General features: G+C 46.3%; 1 protein-coding gene across 1 annotated transcript in view; it reads right to left on the reverse strand.

Annotated features, from left to right (window-relative positions):
• The window catches only part of LOC144153275 (uncharacterized), a 66,466-nt gene that overhangs the window by 30,465 nt on the left and 19,474 nt on the right, over positions 1 to 16,527 (reverse strand). The window contains exon 2 of the mRNA XM_077684927.1: positions 485 to 573. Within this exon, the coding sequence (XP_077541053.1) occupies positions 485 to 573 (89 nt within the window). The remainder of the gene's footprint in view (positions 1 to 484; positions 574 to 16,527) is intronic.

The following is a 16,527-nucleotide window of genomic DNA, read 5'->3' on the forward strand; positions in this document are numbered from 1 at the left end:
CCCCTTCAAAGAAGTCTAGTACTGCTATCACTATAGCACCCCAACATTAGCGCAAGAAAACACCCTTGTACACGTTGTTTGGCCGTTTATACCTCCATTTAAAAGGTTTTTGTTTTCTTTCATTTTTGCAAATGTGTAAGGGTATTCGTTATAGACAGACAATACCCCTAGGTGTGTCAATCATTTGACATTGCAGCGGAAAACAGTAACTTGGCCGCCATTGAAGTCTGTCAACTCATCAACAAAGTTTGCATCCATGAAAACGTGCGCCGCGTTTCGTTGAGCTGCATTCATAACGAAAGTACCTTCGTTCCCGGCAGCGTTATAACCTCCTTCCCATAATAATCAAGATTACAGATGTCTACTTTTAAAGGGAAGAATTCTGCGTCAGACTCAATCTGTGCCTTTGGTCACTTGCGGCCTGGCTAGAAACAACGCAGCTTTGTATCACCGCGCAAAAACGATGCTTGGGCTTGTACTTTACCTCCTTTTCTCGCCAGAAGGAACAAGGCAGCCACAGATATCAGCAGAGTAACGACGAGCACCCCGGCGACGTAGTATGTTGTCCTTGATCTGAAAGGCGAAAGCACCGGAGCACATGAAATATACACGACACGATCTTCTCATGTACCGAAAGTACCTGAAGTGCACACTGCTACTATTTAGGCACTCTACTGAGAAGTGAGTTCTATGCAAACCCGTTGGCAGCACTTTGCTGTTTCTTAATTTCAAACACTGCAAGGAGTGAAGCGGTGTTAAAATAAAGACCTCAACGGCATTTTTAACACGACAGTGTTTTATTCCGGGTTACACCAAGATTTCAGTGACGTCATATCCACACAGAAATGACGTCAGGCCCAGGAAAACGAAGCAAGCGGTCTGCAATGGTTGTCCCCTGCACACAGGGTAGTCTTGCTGGGAAGCAGCCTTTAGCACTAGAGAGTACGTTATACTTAGGGTTGTTCGTTTTCGGGTTTTCTATTTTAACACGAAAGTATTTTATGCCGGTATACACCAAGATTTCACTGACGTCATATCCGTCACGGAAATGTCTGGCGTGATGGCGTATCGGTGTTCCCATCAACAGCAAAGGAAACGCTACCATCCAGATTCAACAACTTCAGAAAAATTGAGACTCCCCATTACATCTTCAAAAACAAATAGGCAGCAAATTTGGAGGACCCACCACAGAATTTATTCTGCTAGCAGGTCGTGCTGTTCGTACATCCAGTATCACATACGGCAGCACCTGCTTCAAGTTGACTCGTACTCAGCCGAAGCAACCGACAAGCTTACGCCACAAGCTACTCAGATGCATTACTGACCTGCCAAGGTATAGCCCGACTGATCACATCTGTATGTACGCCGGGCTGGCGCAATCGGATTTAATAGAATACACCAACTACAGCAATGAAGACTGTAGGGCACTGACAATCCAGGCTGGACACCTAACCTATCACGGTGAGAGCAGCTACATCTGCACAGAACTGATCTCCAGCCATCCGATCACACTAACATCTCCACCTTGGCATCGAACCCAACCGATCATGTGTAAACCTCGGTCACACAAGCAAAAACGCAGTTACAGCAGTCAAAGAACCACGATCTTCAGGCTATATTGCAGCACAAAGCCAGAACGTATGCGAATTACTCCAATGCGTCTATAAGAGAAACAACGATATTAGGAAGCGTCTATAATGAGTAACCCATCACTCTCGGAGGTACTCACTGTCTGAACTGCAGCTGAATTGAACTCCACCAAAGGAGAACAAAAGGTTATTCTCCTGGCTCTCACTTTAGTGACATCAGAAAAATTCAAGCTAAACACAAACCGAAACAAATTATAACATACAGTGAAACGCCGGTTAAATGCACCCGGATTTTACGACAACCCGGGTGTTACTACGAACTAGTCGTGTCTCGGCGAAGTCCCTGCAGAAACAATAAATTAGAAACCTCGGTTATCCGACGTGAAATCATGTCTGACCCGCGTTATCCGATGATGCAGGTGAAGCGCGTAATTGACCGGCGGACGAAATTGAAAGGACTGCGGGCCTGTTCCGCGGAGCTTGAACTGGACCAATCAGTTCTCTCCGGCATAGTTTTCTTCATTTCATGGTTCGAACGAATAAGTGAAAGAGATAAGCGAACAAAAGACTGCTCGTTTGAACGTTTGTGCAAAGGCTTTCTTTCTATCTTTGCTGACGTAGCTTCCTCTCTGGTTGTTACTGATAATGTGTCTGGAGAGTTTATGGCCCCTTTCCCCTCTTCCCATTCCGCACTGGGCGGGAGCTAGCCTATATCTAAACAATGGAGCCAGATCTGCAAGGGCTAGACTAGTGTCTTACAATGAGTTCACGTAGCATTACCGCCTCCCCGCCAGGTCTACTCTCCGGCGGACAAAAAATTAACTTACGAGGAAGCACACGTCTGGCGCTTCCTACAACAAACGCCTTCCCAAACTCCGCAAGGCTAACATAGATTCACCCGTCAGTATACAATCGCACCCGATTGCCCCCTATCCGGCAGCCCAGCCAATTTACTTCACATAGTGAGGGCCTGCCCTCAAAATAACTTTCCTTTAATCACATCCGAGGACCTGTGGCAGGCGGCACTGCGTAGCCCGTACGCTGGTGTGGAAACCATCCTGGTCACCCGCGCTACCGACGTCTTCGCTCACACGTGCCCGCAGCCACAGGTTTCCTCTGGCATAAGCAAAATTCCAAATAAAATATCCTCTCTCTCTCTTCCCCTCCCTATTGATTTTCTATTTCTCATTATCTCCTGTCTCTCTCTTCTTCTCTCTCTCTCTGCTTTTCTATTTCTCTCTATCTCTCCTCTCTATCTCACCCTATCTCTCTATATCTCTCTTTCCCGCTTTCTCCTATTCCCCCAAGTCACATCCATCGCTCGCTTGCTCTTGTTGCGCAGTGGTCGCCGGGAAAGTGTACAAGTGTTCATTTCTCTCACTCAGCAGTGAATCGCCAAAGAGGTTACGCTGACAGGCTTAGGCTTCCACGTGTTTTTCGTGAGCGTGTGTGCTATGATACGACTGGATGGCTTGAATCGCGGCGGTGGACTGGGGTCAGGGTTGGTTTTAATGCAGCGTGATCGAAACCTGCACTGAATTTTTATTTTAGCATGTACCTCCTGTAGCAATCTGCGTTACCGAACCTTGCAGAGCATTAGTTTATAGTTTAATAAGGCGTTGCGCTGCTGAGCACGAGGTCGCGGGTTCGATTCCGAGCCGCGTCGACCGCTTTTCTGATGGATACGAAAAGCAAAAATGCCCGTGTGTACGAGATTTCGGCGCACGTTAAAGATCCCCAGGTGGTCAAAATTAATCCGGAGCCCTCCACTACGGCGTGCCTCATCGCCTGCATTGCGTCGGCGCGTTAAACCCCACAATCAATCATTCAATCAATCAGTTTATAGTTTACATTCAAGTTTCTTGCAAATCCATCGGGGGAAACTGTATTATAGACATAATTGTTGTTCGAACTTTAGACGCCCGTCGCGTAATCGGGGTTCCAGTGTATACGAATTACACGACCGCATAACGTCCCATGTCAATCGGGTGGGATTATGTCGAATTGATTGGACTGCCGGCGCTGTGGTGGTTCGACGGGGAAACGGCTTCGGCTGCGTTAATTTTCTTTCTTCTGAAGTGGCAGGCTCACGGAAATCAGTTGGGTTATGGTGTTTTCTTACAAGGCTGTTAAAACACCGGCACTCTTTTCAATTCCATCAGTTTTGGCAAGGCCTTTCTCAATATAAAAGAGAAGTTGGAAGCACCACATACATATAAGTGGAATAATCTAAAAATACGTTGTTAACCACTCAAACGGAACAATAGTTTAATGCCAGTGTGCTTGTTCGCGCAAAACGCCTCGCTCCACTACTTCTGCTTCTCCTGCTTACCAAACATGCCATTGTTTAGGTGGTTACCAAAGCTGTCACGCTTCTTGAAACACCAAGCATGTTTGGAGTGCAGGGAAATTATTGTCTGTGGTTCTACCTTGAACTTTACAGATCCACTTTTCCATCCTGAGTTACGGCTCCATCTTTGCGTCCGCTTTATCGCAGTCAGAAATATCTGACGCATGCGGGCATTGCTACCAACGACCAATGGTATACTACCACTATTACGTATGTTCCGCCAGTAACATTGTATCACTCCATAGGTTGTGCGGTAGAACGCACTCCTCCTCGCACAAATCGGCACCGATGGGCAGGAAAGATTATTCCGCGCCCTGCAGGTTGAAACCTTCCCACACCCCACCAGATTTCCCTTCTTTAACCGGACACAGTTTGCTCCACTTTGTCGCTTCTGTGGAGAGGCTGGGACTCTCAGACCCATAGTGAAAGGCTGCAACAAATTGACCCAACATCTCCCCCCCTCCCTAACCTCCCCGTTTCCATGATTTGGGAAAGAGCCTTGGGTAGTTCAGGCCGCGAAGATTAGCTGCTCTTGATCAAAGGGCTGTCGACTCGCCTGACCTCAAGTGTTTCTGGAAGACGCCTTTATGAAGCTTGGAACGAAGACGCCTTTCTGAAGCTTTCTTCGGGTTAATTAAACTTAATTCTCTCCCCTCCCTCTCACTCTCTCTCTCTCCGAGAACTATATCTTCCACTAAATCGAACCGAATCTTCGGCAGGAAAGTGAGTGAGTGCCAATGGTTATTCCTTATTTGATTTAAAAAATGCGGGTTGCAATTCCGCGCAGATGACTTTCTTGAGGACCATGTATTTTGAATGCTTAGCCTTGTTTGTCTGGTCAAGTTGCATTCAGGGAGTTCTAATTTCATTTGCGCTTTCCGTGACGCAGTGGCTTTTCCTGCTCCAAAAAATCACCGGCGCCATTTTATGTAGCGTAAGCAACACTGGCCGAGGTTGAGCAGTTTCGCGTGGACCTTGAAGGGCCCTGCTGCGCCAGCGCGAGGAGCATAGCATTGGACTGGATTTGGGTTGGAATAAATTGGATTGTATTCGATTAGAAATTCAATCCAATTGAAGCACGGGTGTGTAGATAATTGTATCTGCACAATCACCGCTCTGCGCAGAGAAGTGACGTCATAGCCGCGGCAGACGCACTGGCGCCGGCGCGTGCACAGCCGCGCGCGTGCCTCCGTTGCGCAGCAGCCAAGTCTGACGCTGCGCCGAAGCTGATAGAGAACCGTTTTGCGTTCCTCGTGGACAGCCGTGCTGCGCATGCGCGAGCAGCAGTGACTGAACTAAACTGGATGGGATTGAATTTGATTGGATTTGAAATTATTTTAGCAGCAGTAAGCATCATAATAAGCTAATTCTACACAACCAGGAAACCTAAGAATAACCAGCTGAACCTTTAGCTCACTCTACGTATATCCTGGCATAGCCGAGCTAAGCCACTGCTAATTTTTTGAGCCTTCTATAAATGCGAGCTTCAAAACAAAAGTGGAAAGGCAAGACTCCTCCTGTCATGTAGTCACTGTACTAAAACACCGGGACACTCGTTTACGCCTCGCGCTGGAACGCTTCGTAACGCGTACTAAAAATACGCCGGGGCACTCGTTTAGGCCTCGCGCTAGAACGCTTCGTGCTTCAAAGACATGAGACTTGTACAGCAAAGCGTTATACCTCTACCCTCCAACAATTTCATCTCCATTGGCAAAAACGCCAAGGCGCCAAGAAAACTTACACACTGCATGCTTCGCCCCTCCCCAGCATTCACGTTAGTGGAGATGACCCGGGATTTTTTATCTTTATAGCGGTGGCCGTATGTGTCATTCGTTTTGGCGCCGATGGCGAACACTTGTCGCCTTTGATAAGACAGCTAAACCTGTTGCCTAAAGGAGTACTGACACAAAATTTTTATAAAGTTTTTTTCGTTGGTATTGGTGCCTACCAGCCTGCTAATCATAGAATAGTGCATTAGACGGTCCATCGCAACGTAAATAACAAGGCACACCAAGTCGGGTGCCTTGATGCCAGCGCTGCCGTAGAATATAGAAGTAGAGTATAGAACCGCGTTCCCTGCTCCACTAGAGTTCGAAGTGGAACGTAGAACCTATGTAGTGGAACCTTTCGTTGCTGGCCGTGTGATTTTTCTAAATGCCACCAGGTAGCGCGGGCAACTGCAGGCGACGGTTTTCTGCAGTTGATGTATTTTATTTGCTATCGCAAAAAACAAACATCCGTGAATTTTTAAATAAAGGAGCACTGCAAATATCAGTCGTGTATTAATTTTGTGCCTTGTATTTGCGTGACGTCTTGTTCTTGTTCAACAATGTTGACAAGTCTGAACATTAACACCGGGTTTTAACGTTTAGATTTGGCTGTCGGTATATAAGACTATTGCGCAGTTTTTGTTTCACTTTGACCGGGTGGCTGAATGGAGTCACAGACAGATAGATAGACAGTCATACATACAGACAGACCAAAATTTCTGTGTTTTTGTAGCCCAAGAGAGACTATCGTCTTTAAAAAGTACTGACGCTGCCGACTCGCTCGAAGTGCCACCAACTGCGTTTCGCTGGTTTAAACCCCACAAAAGTGATCAACTCAGCCATGTTGCCCGAGAGGGAGTGTTGCAAAAAAACAAAAACTAAAAAAACAATCTGGATGTCAATGTGCTACAAAAAACAGCAACGAAAGATTAAAATCAAGTCATGTTTATTTCACATTCGAAGATGTCATATTCAAATTTATCATCTGTGTAATTGTTATTGTCAAATGAAATCTAAGGTTTGACGAAATCTCGTCTGGTCGGGTAAAAGGTTCATAGTTAAAACTTGCGGTCACCGACAAAAAGCTTATTAAAAGCGTAAAAAAGAGAGACGTTTCGGCTTCCGTACGGAAGCCTTGTTCATCAGTGAAAATTTCAACAGTGAACAAGGCTTCCGTACGGAAGCCGAAACGTCTCTCTTTTTTACTCTTTTAATAAGCTTTTGGTCGGTGACCGCAAGTTTTTAACTATTATTATTGTCAGTCGTTGTCATCTTCGGCCCCGTCATATACAAGTCTAGTTTTTCCCACATCTCGACAAAGGCGTCTTCCACAAACTTCCAGCTGTTCCAATTCAACCCAAAGCATCGTAATTCAATTATACGCACGCCAATTCTTCCTCATCGCTTTTCGAGATCTCATAGCGTTACCGAACTATCGGCCTTCCCCTTCCCGATTTGTATTTCTCAAAATCATTTGCCTACCGTTCGGTTTCAATGGTTGTTAGCGCTCCGCAGTGCACGGCTGACCGAGCTCCAGTTATTTCTTTCATTAAGGCGAATCTTTATGTGTCTCGCTGACGGCGCAAGTCCCGTAAAAAATGCGCTGCACCAAAGCCAACTTTCTTAGACGATGGTGGTGATTGTGTATCAAGTGAAAAAAAAAAGAACCTTTGTTGATTTTTCTGTCATTGAAACCGGTAAAACACGAAAGTGAAATGTGCAGCGAAATCTGAAGCTGGGCATGATTTGCGTGCTGGCGGCTGTCTTGAGAGTGGAGTTGGCGAGCGATGTCCTTCTAGCGGGTCGCTTCGGCAAAGGTGTACTGGCGTTATTTCTGTGACGGATAGGACGTCAGTGAGATCTTGGTGTATATCGGCATAAAACACTTTGGTGCTAAAATGTAAAACCAGGAAATGAACAACCCTAAAAATATTTGAGAGAAAAAGAGGGCACCGACCAGGTAATGAAAAAGAAAAACTTAAAAGACGCTTTTTTCATTGTGAACAAGGCTCCCGTGCGGGAGCCGAAACGCCTTTTATGTTTTTCTTTTTCATTACTTGGTCGGTGCCCTCTTTCTTTCTCAAATGTACCTTACCGACCAGAGGGGCGTCTGTTTAACCCTTGAATTAACCCTAAGTATAACACACTCTTTAGTAGTAAAGGTGGCTTCCCCGCAAGAAGACCTTGTGTGCAGGGGTGCACCCTTTGCAAGCCGCTTGCTCCGTTGTACTGGCAAGTTCCAGAGGGGACAAGTGCTGCGTTGTGTTGTAGCACCGTTAAAACTGCTTTCCCAAAAACGCGACGCCAAGGGCAGTCCAGTTCCGCGGTGTACCGGTAAGCAGTGAAAGGCACATGCGCGTGGACTGACAAAAACATCGTTGTAGCTTTTTTTATCCCTTAGTTGTAATGAGCAAGCACCAACGTTTTTTCCTGCGATAGACGATAATGAAATTAAAAGCCGCGTGTTTATTATAAGAATACTCTTTGTCATAAGAATCTAGCGGGCAAACTACGCAGTATATGAGCGGCAGTGAAGGAAGACGGACAGTGAGAGGATAAAAAGTGGCAAAATAGGCAGAAGGGAATAAGGTTACAACGGACCAATTTATGGCGACGTCGGAGATCGACAGGGCGTTGTGATGGGATGAGGCGAAAGAAAATATCCGCGTAATTGTAACGATGGTGCTTTGTTTTTTGAAGCTAGAGCAGGTTGTTAGGCAGAGAATATCTCTGCAGGAAAGCGTACCGAAAACGATGGGACATGTTCAGTCAGTAAAACACATTAAGAGTTTGACTCAACTTGTTGCGGTGTGACATTGCCCTCCCGCAATTCACATATAAGAAATCGCCGCCTTGCCCAAGCACTATGGCTGGAAGGTGGCTCAGATAATCTAAAGTACGTGAAGCTGATTAAAAGGACATTGGCGGGCTGTTAGACGAAAACCAGAGATGAGAGTATAAAATAGAAGAGGTTACAACTGCTGTGAGCAAAAGTTATACTTCAGCCTGGCGCAGAATCTATGGTAAGATAGGCCACATGGCGTTACAAGTGTGCCAGATACAATCAATCAATCAATCAATCAATCAATCAATCAATCAATCAATCAATCAATCAATCAATCAATCAATCAATCAATCAATCAATCAATCAATCAATCAATCAATCAATCAATCAATCAATCAATCAATCAATCAATCTGACGTCTAAAAAATAAGTAATCAGTCCTTAGTATGTCGTCGTATCATCCAATTGTCGTGTTTAGTTACAGCACACACTCTAAGAAAAAAGGATAGAAAAAAGGAGGAAATCGAGGGTTTTCTCCCCCGGACCAGCGAGATTCTCCCTTTAGCTAATTACACGTAGCGACCTCTGTACGGCCTCTACGAAACACCGAAACGGGGGAGGAAATGTTCTCCCCTGTCGTCTGCAATCTGCTGTCGGCGGCGACGCCGAAAACGAAACCGTTCATCGTTGCACTGTGGCTTTCGCCGATCGGGCGCATACGACGACTATGAGCAACACCTCCCCTGCGGTGTGCTGCTTGCTTGTTTTCTCGCTGTCTTTCTTTTTAGGTGCAGAGCATCTTATTCCCTCGCCTTGTCCCTCCGGCGTCGTCGTCGTCGTCGTCGTCGTCGGCGTTGTCAGCCCCTCCCCCATTCTCCTCGCCGCGCCAGCTGCGCTCTCCGCCGCTCACCCCCTCTCCTCTCCGATAGCGAACACTCTCTCGCGAGGGGCATTGGATTGGATTCGATTGGATCGGCTTGGCTTAGCTTGGATTGGATTGGATTTGGATTGGTTTGGATTAAAGTGGATTGTGTTGCGTCATAGCCGCAGCACGTTGCGTCATAGCCGCGGCAGACGCGCTGGGGCCGGCGCATGTGCAGTACTCTCTCTTCCGCGGTTTCCTCTCCTTCGGGCGCGCTGCGCATATAACCGGTGTGCCGTTCTCCGGCGAAGCAACATCCACGCTTGGCTCAAACACCTAGAGTCCACGCCGCTTTACAAGTACGCCAACGTCGTCATCGACTGGGACTGGCTTACGCAGTCCCCTCAACGTTATGCGCGCTATAAAACGCGGTCCCTTCGCCGCTCCGCCTATGCGTCGCATCTACACAGGGGTTCCCGCGAGGGGAGGTGGGAGTTTTTTTATTATTACCATGTGCCCGCCACGCTAACGCACGGCTCGCCGGCCGTGTGTTTGAAGCACATTCTGTGTGCACCGCTGCATGCTTGCTGTGGGCGACTCGCCTGCACCCTGTTCAACGTCACCACTGCATTTGTGGACGTTTTATACTGACGCCCAAGGGTAAAAAAGGTCAGCGATGATAGCAAACTGCCCCTTTTTTCGTCAACGAGCACGGACCGCAGCATATTGACGCATCGTTACCAACAACAAAAAAAAACCCATTCGGTAACATCTTGGCTGAATGGTTGCCAGACCATCGGTGCGCTATACGCTAAAAGAGCGAAGGCGAGGCAATGAGTCTCATTACCCAAACATACCTGCCGTAGTGTTTCGTGAAACGTTTTTTCTTCTTTGAGCTATTTGACTGCTTCTTACAAAAAGACAAATTAATAAAAGTTTGCAATTGAACGGGTTACATATAATGAAATAACAAAACCCACCTAAGGCTTACGCACTGCCGTAGGCTATCGAAACAAACAACGATCTCACTGTTCCTACCTGCATCCTCGGCGATCAGGGTTATAAATACTTTGTCGCCGTTTCATTGTTTAGTCAGAGTCCGTCAATGCATTGACGGACTCTGGTTTAGTTGTGGCTTGTGATCATACGGACATGTGAAAAGTGTACTATATGTTGTGGTGTGTATACGTGTATTATGCTTGCGATGTTTTGTGTTGCGTGTATTGTGCGCTGGCAGAGCCTTTAATGAAGTGTATGTCGCTGTGTTGTGCTATGTTTCTTCCCAATATGTGCCCGCCCACATGCGGCCTCCGTGATGTTGGCTATAATAACATACGTTATCCATAAAGGCGACCAAGGAAACACGTTGATGCAAGTGCCCACTGATGCTTAGTAGCTGCCCCTCCCCACCCCTACTTTTTTTGCGTCATCTATCGGTCATTTTAAAACGTTTACGATTGCTTTACTTCGAGCTCGCTAGAGGGCGAGCATTGTCGAGGATGCGACAGCGACGGATACGTTTTAAACGCAGAGCATTTCTTTAACTCACATGTAGCGTCCGCCGTGCGTCCGCAACAGCTCAGCGCGCAGGCGCGCCCTCTCCCCCACTCCTCCTCTCCCGCAACACGCTACCCTCCTCGCTCTCAACAACAGGTGCGCACCCCTCCCGCTACACTATATAAAAAAATAATACTTATCGGCGCCTGGTTTCGATCCCACGACCCTGCGGGCGGAATGCAAGGTACATGGTGCTCTACCCACTGCCCCACAAAGCCGACACAGAATGAAAGGCTACGAACGCGCCTTATATCCTTGACTCATTCAAACTACGTCAAGAAGCTGCTGATACAACGCATTCACTACCTGTGGGCGAACGCGAGGTACATGGTGCTCTTCCCACTGCACCACAAAACCGACACAGAATCAAAGGCTACGAACGCGCCTTATATCCTTGACTCATTCAAATTACGTCAAGAAGCTGCTGATACAACGCATTCACTACCACCAACTCCCCAAACACTGAACGTTAACGCAATACACCCACCCCCTATGCGACGCATTTACTCGAGTCCCCCTCGCGGGGAGATGGGCCCAATTTTTCCGTGTTGCCTGCATTGCCTTTGCGTTACGATTGCAGACGATCCGCGTTCTGATGCATCGGTTGTAGCAAGGTAAGGCTACTAACAACTGGTTGTTCTCAAACGGCCGCATTGGATGCTTGTGATCTTGTGTGAGGTGAACGGCGGGGTAACGAGCCTTTAGGAAATAAAGGCGGCATTTTGAAAGCAATCGGTATGACTTCTACTGTGTTTACGGCGGCGCGTTCGCTCTGAACGCGAAGGCGGGGCGCGCAGCGAGACGAATGCAAGAAGTCGCGCATATACGATTGGCGTCATGGCTTGCTAACCGCATTCTCGTGCTCGGTAGGTAATTTCTTGGTTATTTTAGCGCATTTTAAGCGCACACAACCACAGTAACCTACTTATTTGTACTTCCTCGATCCTCAAACCGATCAGCTCGCTAAGCCTCTATCGCATGACAAGCCTTGCTTGGGTGACGCTGCCAGGGAGGAACGCTCCTCCATTAGCTCACGAAAGGGGGAAATCTTCCTCCACTCCTAGGAGTACAAACGCGCTCCTCCCTCTTAAAGGGAGAATCTTTCTACCTTTTGGGGAGCAATATATGATACATTCCTGTTTCACCCTTAAGGGAGAAACTACCACACCCCTTTTTCTTAGAGTGCACGTGAGTGGAAGGTCACATGAAGCTCCCACTAGCATCGCTCACCTCAGCTTGTCCTGAGTGGTCAGGATTTCTTGGTAACCGCTATAAAGGTAAATAATATTTTCTTCCAGTAAACAATACTGGGAGGTTTCGGCAATTGAATGGTTATTTACAAAGCGAAGCCTTTGTAAGATGTACTTACGGCGAGGCTGTTGAAAGCAAGAGAATTTTATATTCAGGCGAAGACCGAACAATGAGCTCGAATTCTATTCCACTCCATTCTAATTCCTGAAATGTGGACAGCCATCATTTGCTATCGCCTGAGGCAAGGAAGGCATGACACTTTTTAATGCAGCTTTGTTTTGTATGAGGTGTTGATATCTGCGCTTACGTCTGTTTTCAGGAGCAGTGTGTTCTAACAAAACGTTATACAGCAGCTCAGATTACCGGCATTGTCCTAGGTGGCCCAAGAAGTATTTTGCGACTGGCACGACTGCGTTAAACTTTACGGTTTTCTCTATGCTGGTTGTTTTAGCGAAATGACTCGAGATAAATTTTGATGCAGCAGAAGAGATGACCGTGGGCTATATAATGAAGGCTGATGTGTATTTCAAGATAACAGTGTCGGCAAGATAACTGAAAAAATGAAATGTTGTTTATCCTAATACTTGACGGCTATTTGAATATTTCTGTAAATGTATAATAAATACCAGTGGCTATATGGGCAATATCTGAGGCTACTAGTTCGCTTTTGATGATCGAGCATTATTAGGTTCTCACGGCACGTAAAAGCCCCACAATTGTAACTAAGTTTATTTATTTATTTAAAGTATCCTCAATCGCAAAATCATTGAAGAGGGGAGTGGGTTTGGCGGAAAATAGAAGTGCCAAGTAACAAAGCGGCAAGCATGTAACATATACTACATATGCTGGTAGTACAGACAACAAAAGTACATAAGAAAATACGCTAGTAGTTCGTCTGGACGGACCTGTAGACATATTCGCATTCAAAACAAGAAGCGGAAAGCATTTGCTTGCAACCTAGCAAACTACACAAACTTTACACAGTAGTGCACATGAAATGTCCCAGACGTGCGCTCAACAACAGTTATTCAAGAGAAATGCAAATAAGCAACAAACAAGCACAACAACACCAACAGAAAGAAATTGATGTGGAATCATTACACTCGAAAAAGGCGGACAACGATCGGCGAAAAAGATCTGAATCGGCCATTGATGCCATATCACCGGGATGGTGGTTGCATTCAGTCGAGGTTAGAGGCAAGAACAAATAAAAAAAAATGAAGGACGCTCACACTAACGCGAAAGACTCGAAGATAACAATAAAACTGCGCAAAAGGACGGGACGGAAGAAGAGGACAACAAACCAGGCGCCTGGTTTGTTGTCCTCTTCTTCCGTCCCGTCCTTTTGCGCAGTTTTATTGTTATCATGGAACACCAACTAGCCCAACAACGTGCTTTACTCAAAAACTCGAAGGTAGCGAAGCTGGACGCAACAGTAGCGTGTTTCCTCTTTTTGGCCTCACGGCGTTGTTTAGGCGTTGCCGTTGTACGAGCGACCACAGCTGGATGTTCGCCCTACTCCATGGCACCACAGAACAGGGAGGAAATGGCACACGGCTCTGCGCGCACGTCACCTTCCTTCGTCGCGCGCACTTATCGCTGCGCCGGTGGCGCCCCCGCCTTCCTCCGCCAGGCGGCGGCACAGGTCCCGCGCGCTTCTCCGTTCCCTCCTCGCCTATCTCTCCCCGCCATCCGGCGCTGCTCAAATCCGGGCGCTTGCGGAAGCGAGTGTGGTTTGACCTCTAGCTCTCAAGGTCAAAGCTGGTCACCCCGCGAAGACTTCCCCAGTCGCGTACTGTAGCATCACTACAAAAATGAATGTGTGTGGCAAAAAATGTTCGCGACGTTGTAGACGTGGTCGACACGTGAAGAGCGATAAGATGGCCTTGCAATTAGTTGACTGGCTAAACACTGGTGGAAGTCATCTACCCTACATTGAGATACATTGCTGTTTTTACCAATAAAATAAGCTCAGTTTAACAAAAAAAGCACGCACACTGACTTCTGCAATCCTTCATCTGTGAAGGATCGTGCCTCTTTGACATGATAACTAACATTACCCACGCGTGTTATTGTAGGCGGAAAAATATTGCTTGGTCTCCTCGGGGAAATCGTCGGTGGATGTCCGATAAGACAACGTTGTTTCTGGAAAAGAATAAAACACTAATATATAGTCTCGGGCAAGGCAGAATGCAGTTCATCAAGACTAGCCTTAATGGTGCCGGCCTATTATTCAAGTTACCTCAAAACGCAGCGAATGAATTCCTATTTTGCCTAACTATCATCTTTTCAGTGCCCGGATTTCCAAGTATCCGAAATTTTTGCCTCCTCATGATATTGACAAAATAGATGGCGTTTTAGCCTGAGGTAACCAATGCACTTTAGGAGAACCACAATCCATTCTCGTTAAAGTGGTTTTGCCCAGTGCGTGAAAAGATACTTCAAGTACAGTGCAAGAGCTTCGGATTACCGGTAACATACACAATATAAAAAATTACAGGTGCTTAGTAAACTATTGATCATGTGAATATATTCGTAAAGTCTCTATATATTGTGCAAACGCGGACCGCGAATTTAACGTAACGTAACCAAATACTTCCTTTCGGCTGTCTTTGTACAGCCTCCCGCCGGCATCGGCACTAGGAATGAAATATTTTGTTTTGTTTCGTAGTGGGACATAAGTATTCGTTTATTATATAGTTTTCAAGACTAAGAGACCTGATATAACACTCCATGGCGTGCGCCTGCTACCTGTATTTAAGCATGTAGATTACATTGTTTACGACAGCATGTTAAAACTTGTTTTCAAATTGTTTTCCAATTGCTGCTTTCCAAAATTGACGTGGTTACTTTGAAAGTATAAGAGTAAATTTTAATCAAAGAAACGCAAACAATATTCAGAAGCTGACACGTGGCGCAAGAGAGCCTGCTTGCCGCTGACTTTTATGCTGGTGGTTTGTGTTCGCAAAAATGAAGGGAAGTAATGTAACCCAGCCAATCAGACATTGGATCTATACTAAAGTAGTTAGGGCTCACTGAACTACTAATGAGAGCGCGACATGCTTTGGTACACCGTGACAGGTTCTTCGGCTACTTTGGTTTCATTCATGGCGGAGCCAACCCCGACCTAACTGTACCCTGTTGTTGTTTTCTTGCGGTCGTTTTTTATGATATCAGTCTGAAGTTGTCGATTATGGATGTAATAACCAGTTTTGCTGTCGGGTTTTGCCACATAAACATTAAAATAGCAGAGCACAACCCCTGAAGTGGCCTCCGCCTGAAAGACCGATGCAAAAAACTTTTGCAATGACCATGAAGCCCACCAGTCCGAAATTGTCCCGTACTGTAAGGCCAAAAACCAGACTTTCCTGTTGGGTTCTGCAATGTCCTTAAGTCGGCGAGGGTAGCCATTGGTGTGTATTCTTGCCTGACGTATTAAAACTTCCTTTGCTCAGAGTTCTCAATGTCTGGTTTGAAGTGGTACGTTAGTCTATACTGTGTGAGTTTTGGGACTCACACAAAACAAGGTACTTAGAGGAGAGCGTTGGCCTATACTTCTCAGCGGGTATGTGTATCATTGTAAGGGTGTACATTCTGTGAATTTTGAGTTCCGCGCGAAATGTAAGACACCCGAGGCTAAGTGCTGGCCCGTAGATCACTGCTGATGTGTGCTGCTCAGTGAGTGTCTAACACTGTTTCAGCAGTGGTACTCACACAGAACCAACATTTTATGAGATAAGGGCTGGTCAGCACAACTATGCGGGTATGTTCCAAACCGTTGTTTGGCTTAAGAGTGCATTGCCCTAACCTTAGGCCTACTGACGTGCCAAGTATAGTCCCCTAAGCTTGTGCGTCAAGCTTAAGGTACCCGTTGATGTAGTTATACATCATGATTTAACGAGGGTCGTGATGTCAGGAAAAGCTTGAAGCGTTGGCAGTTACACGTTTTAAGGTAACAGCGGTTGCATATAGTTGTGGCCAACTAGAAGGCCAACTAGGAGCTTGGCTGTGAAAAATTGGTATCACATAATTAGTATGACTTTATTCCCACGAGGTTCCACCTAAGTGAATACATTTTCGAACAAAACAAATGAGGGCGTATAAGCAAGTACAATACCGACAAATGCGACATAGACCATAGCTACCGAAACTACCCCCGAACGTGTGACTAGTCACTAAGAGAAACAAAATGAAATGGACACATAACCGTTGCTAAATCAGCATAGACGCTCATGCGATCAGTGGAAGTTCGGGGCAGTTTTTCTGTTTCTCCAATGAAACATTGATCGGGAGAGCGTAACAAATCTCTGCAGTGTAAACTACCCGAACACAGAAACTGGTAGACCTAGAAATAATAGCGCCGG

Source organism: Haemaphysalis longicornis, unplaced genomic scaffold (genome assembly GCF_048455015.1).
Source record: "Haemaphysalis longicornis isolate Haplotype H1 unplaced genomic scaffold, Haemaphysalis longicornis Haplotype H1 scaffold_9, whole genome shotgun sequence".
NCBI lineage: Eukaryota > Metazoa > Arthropoda > Arachnida > Ixodida > Ixodidae > Haemaphysalis > Haemaphysalis longicornis.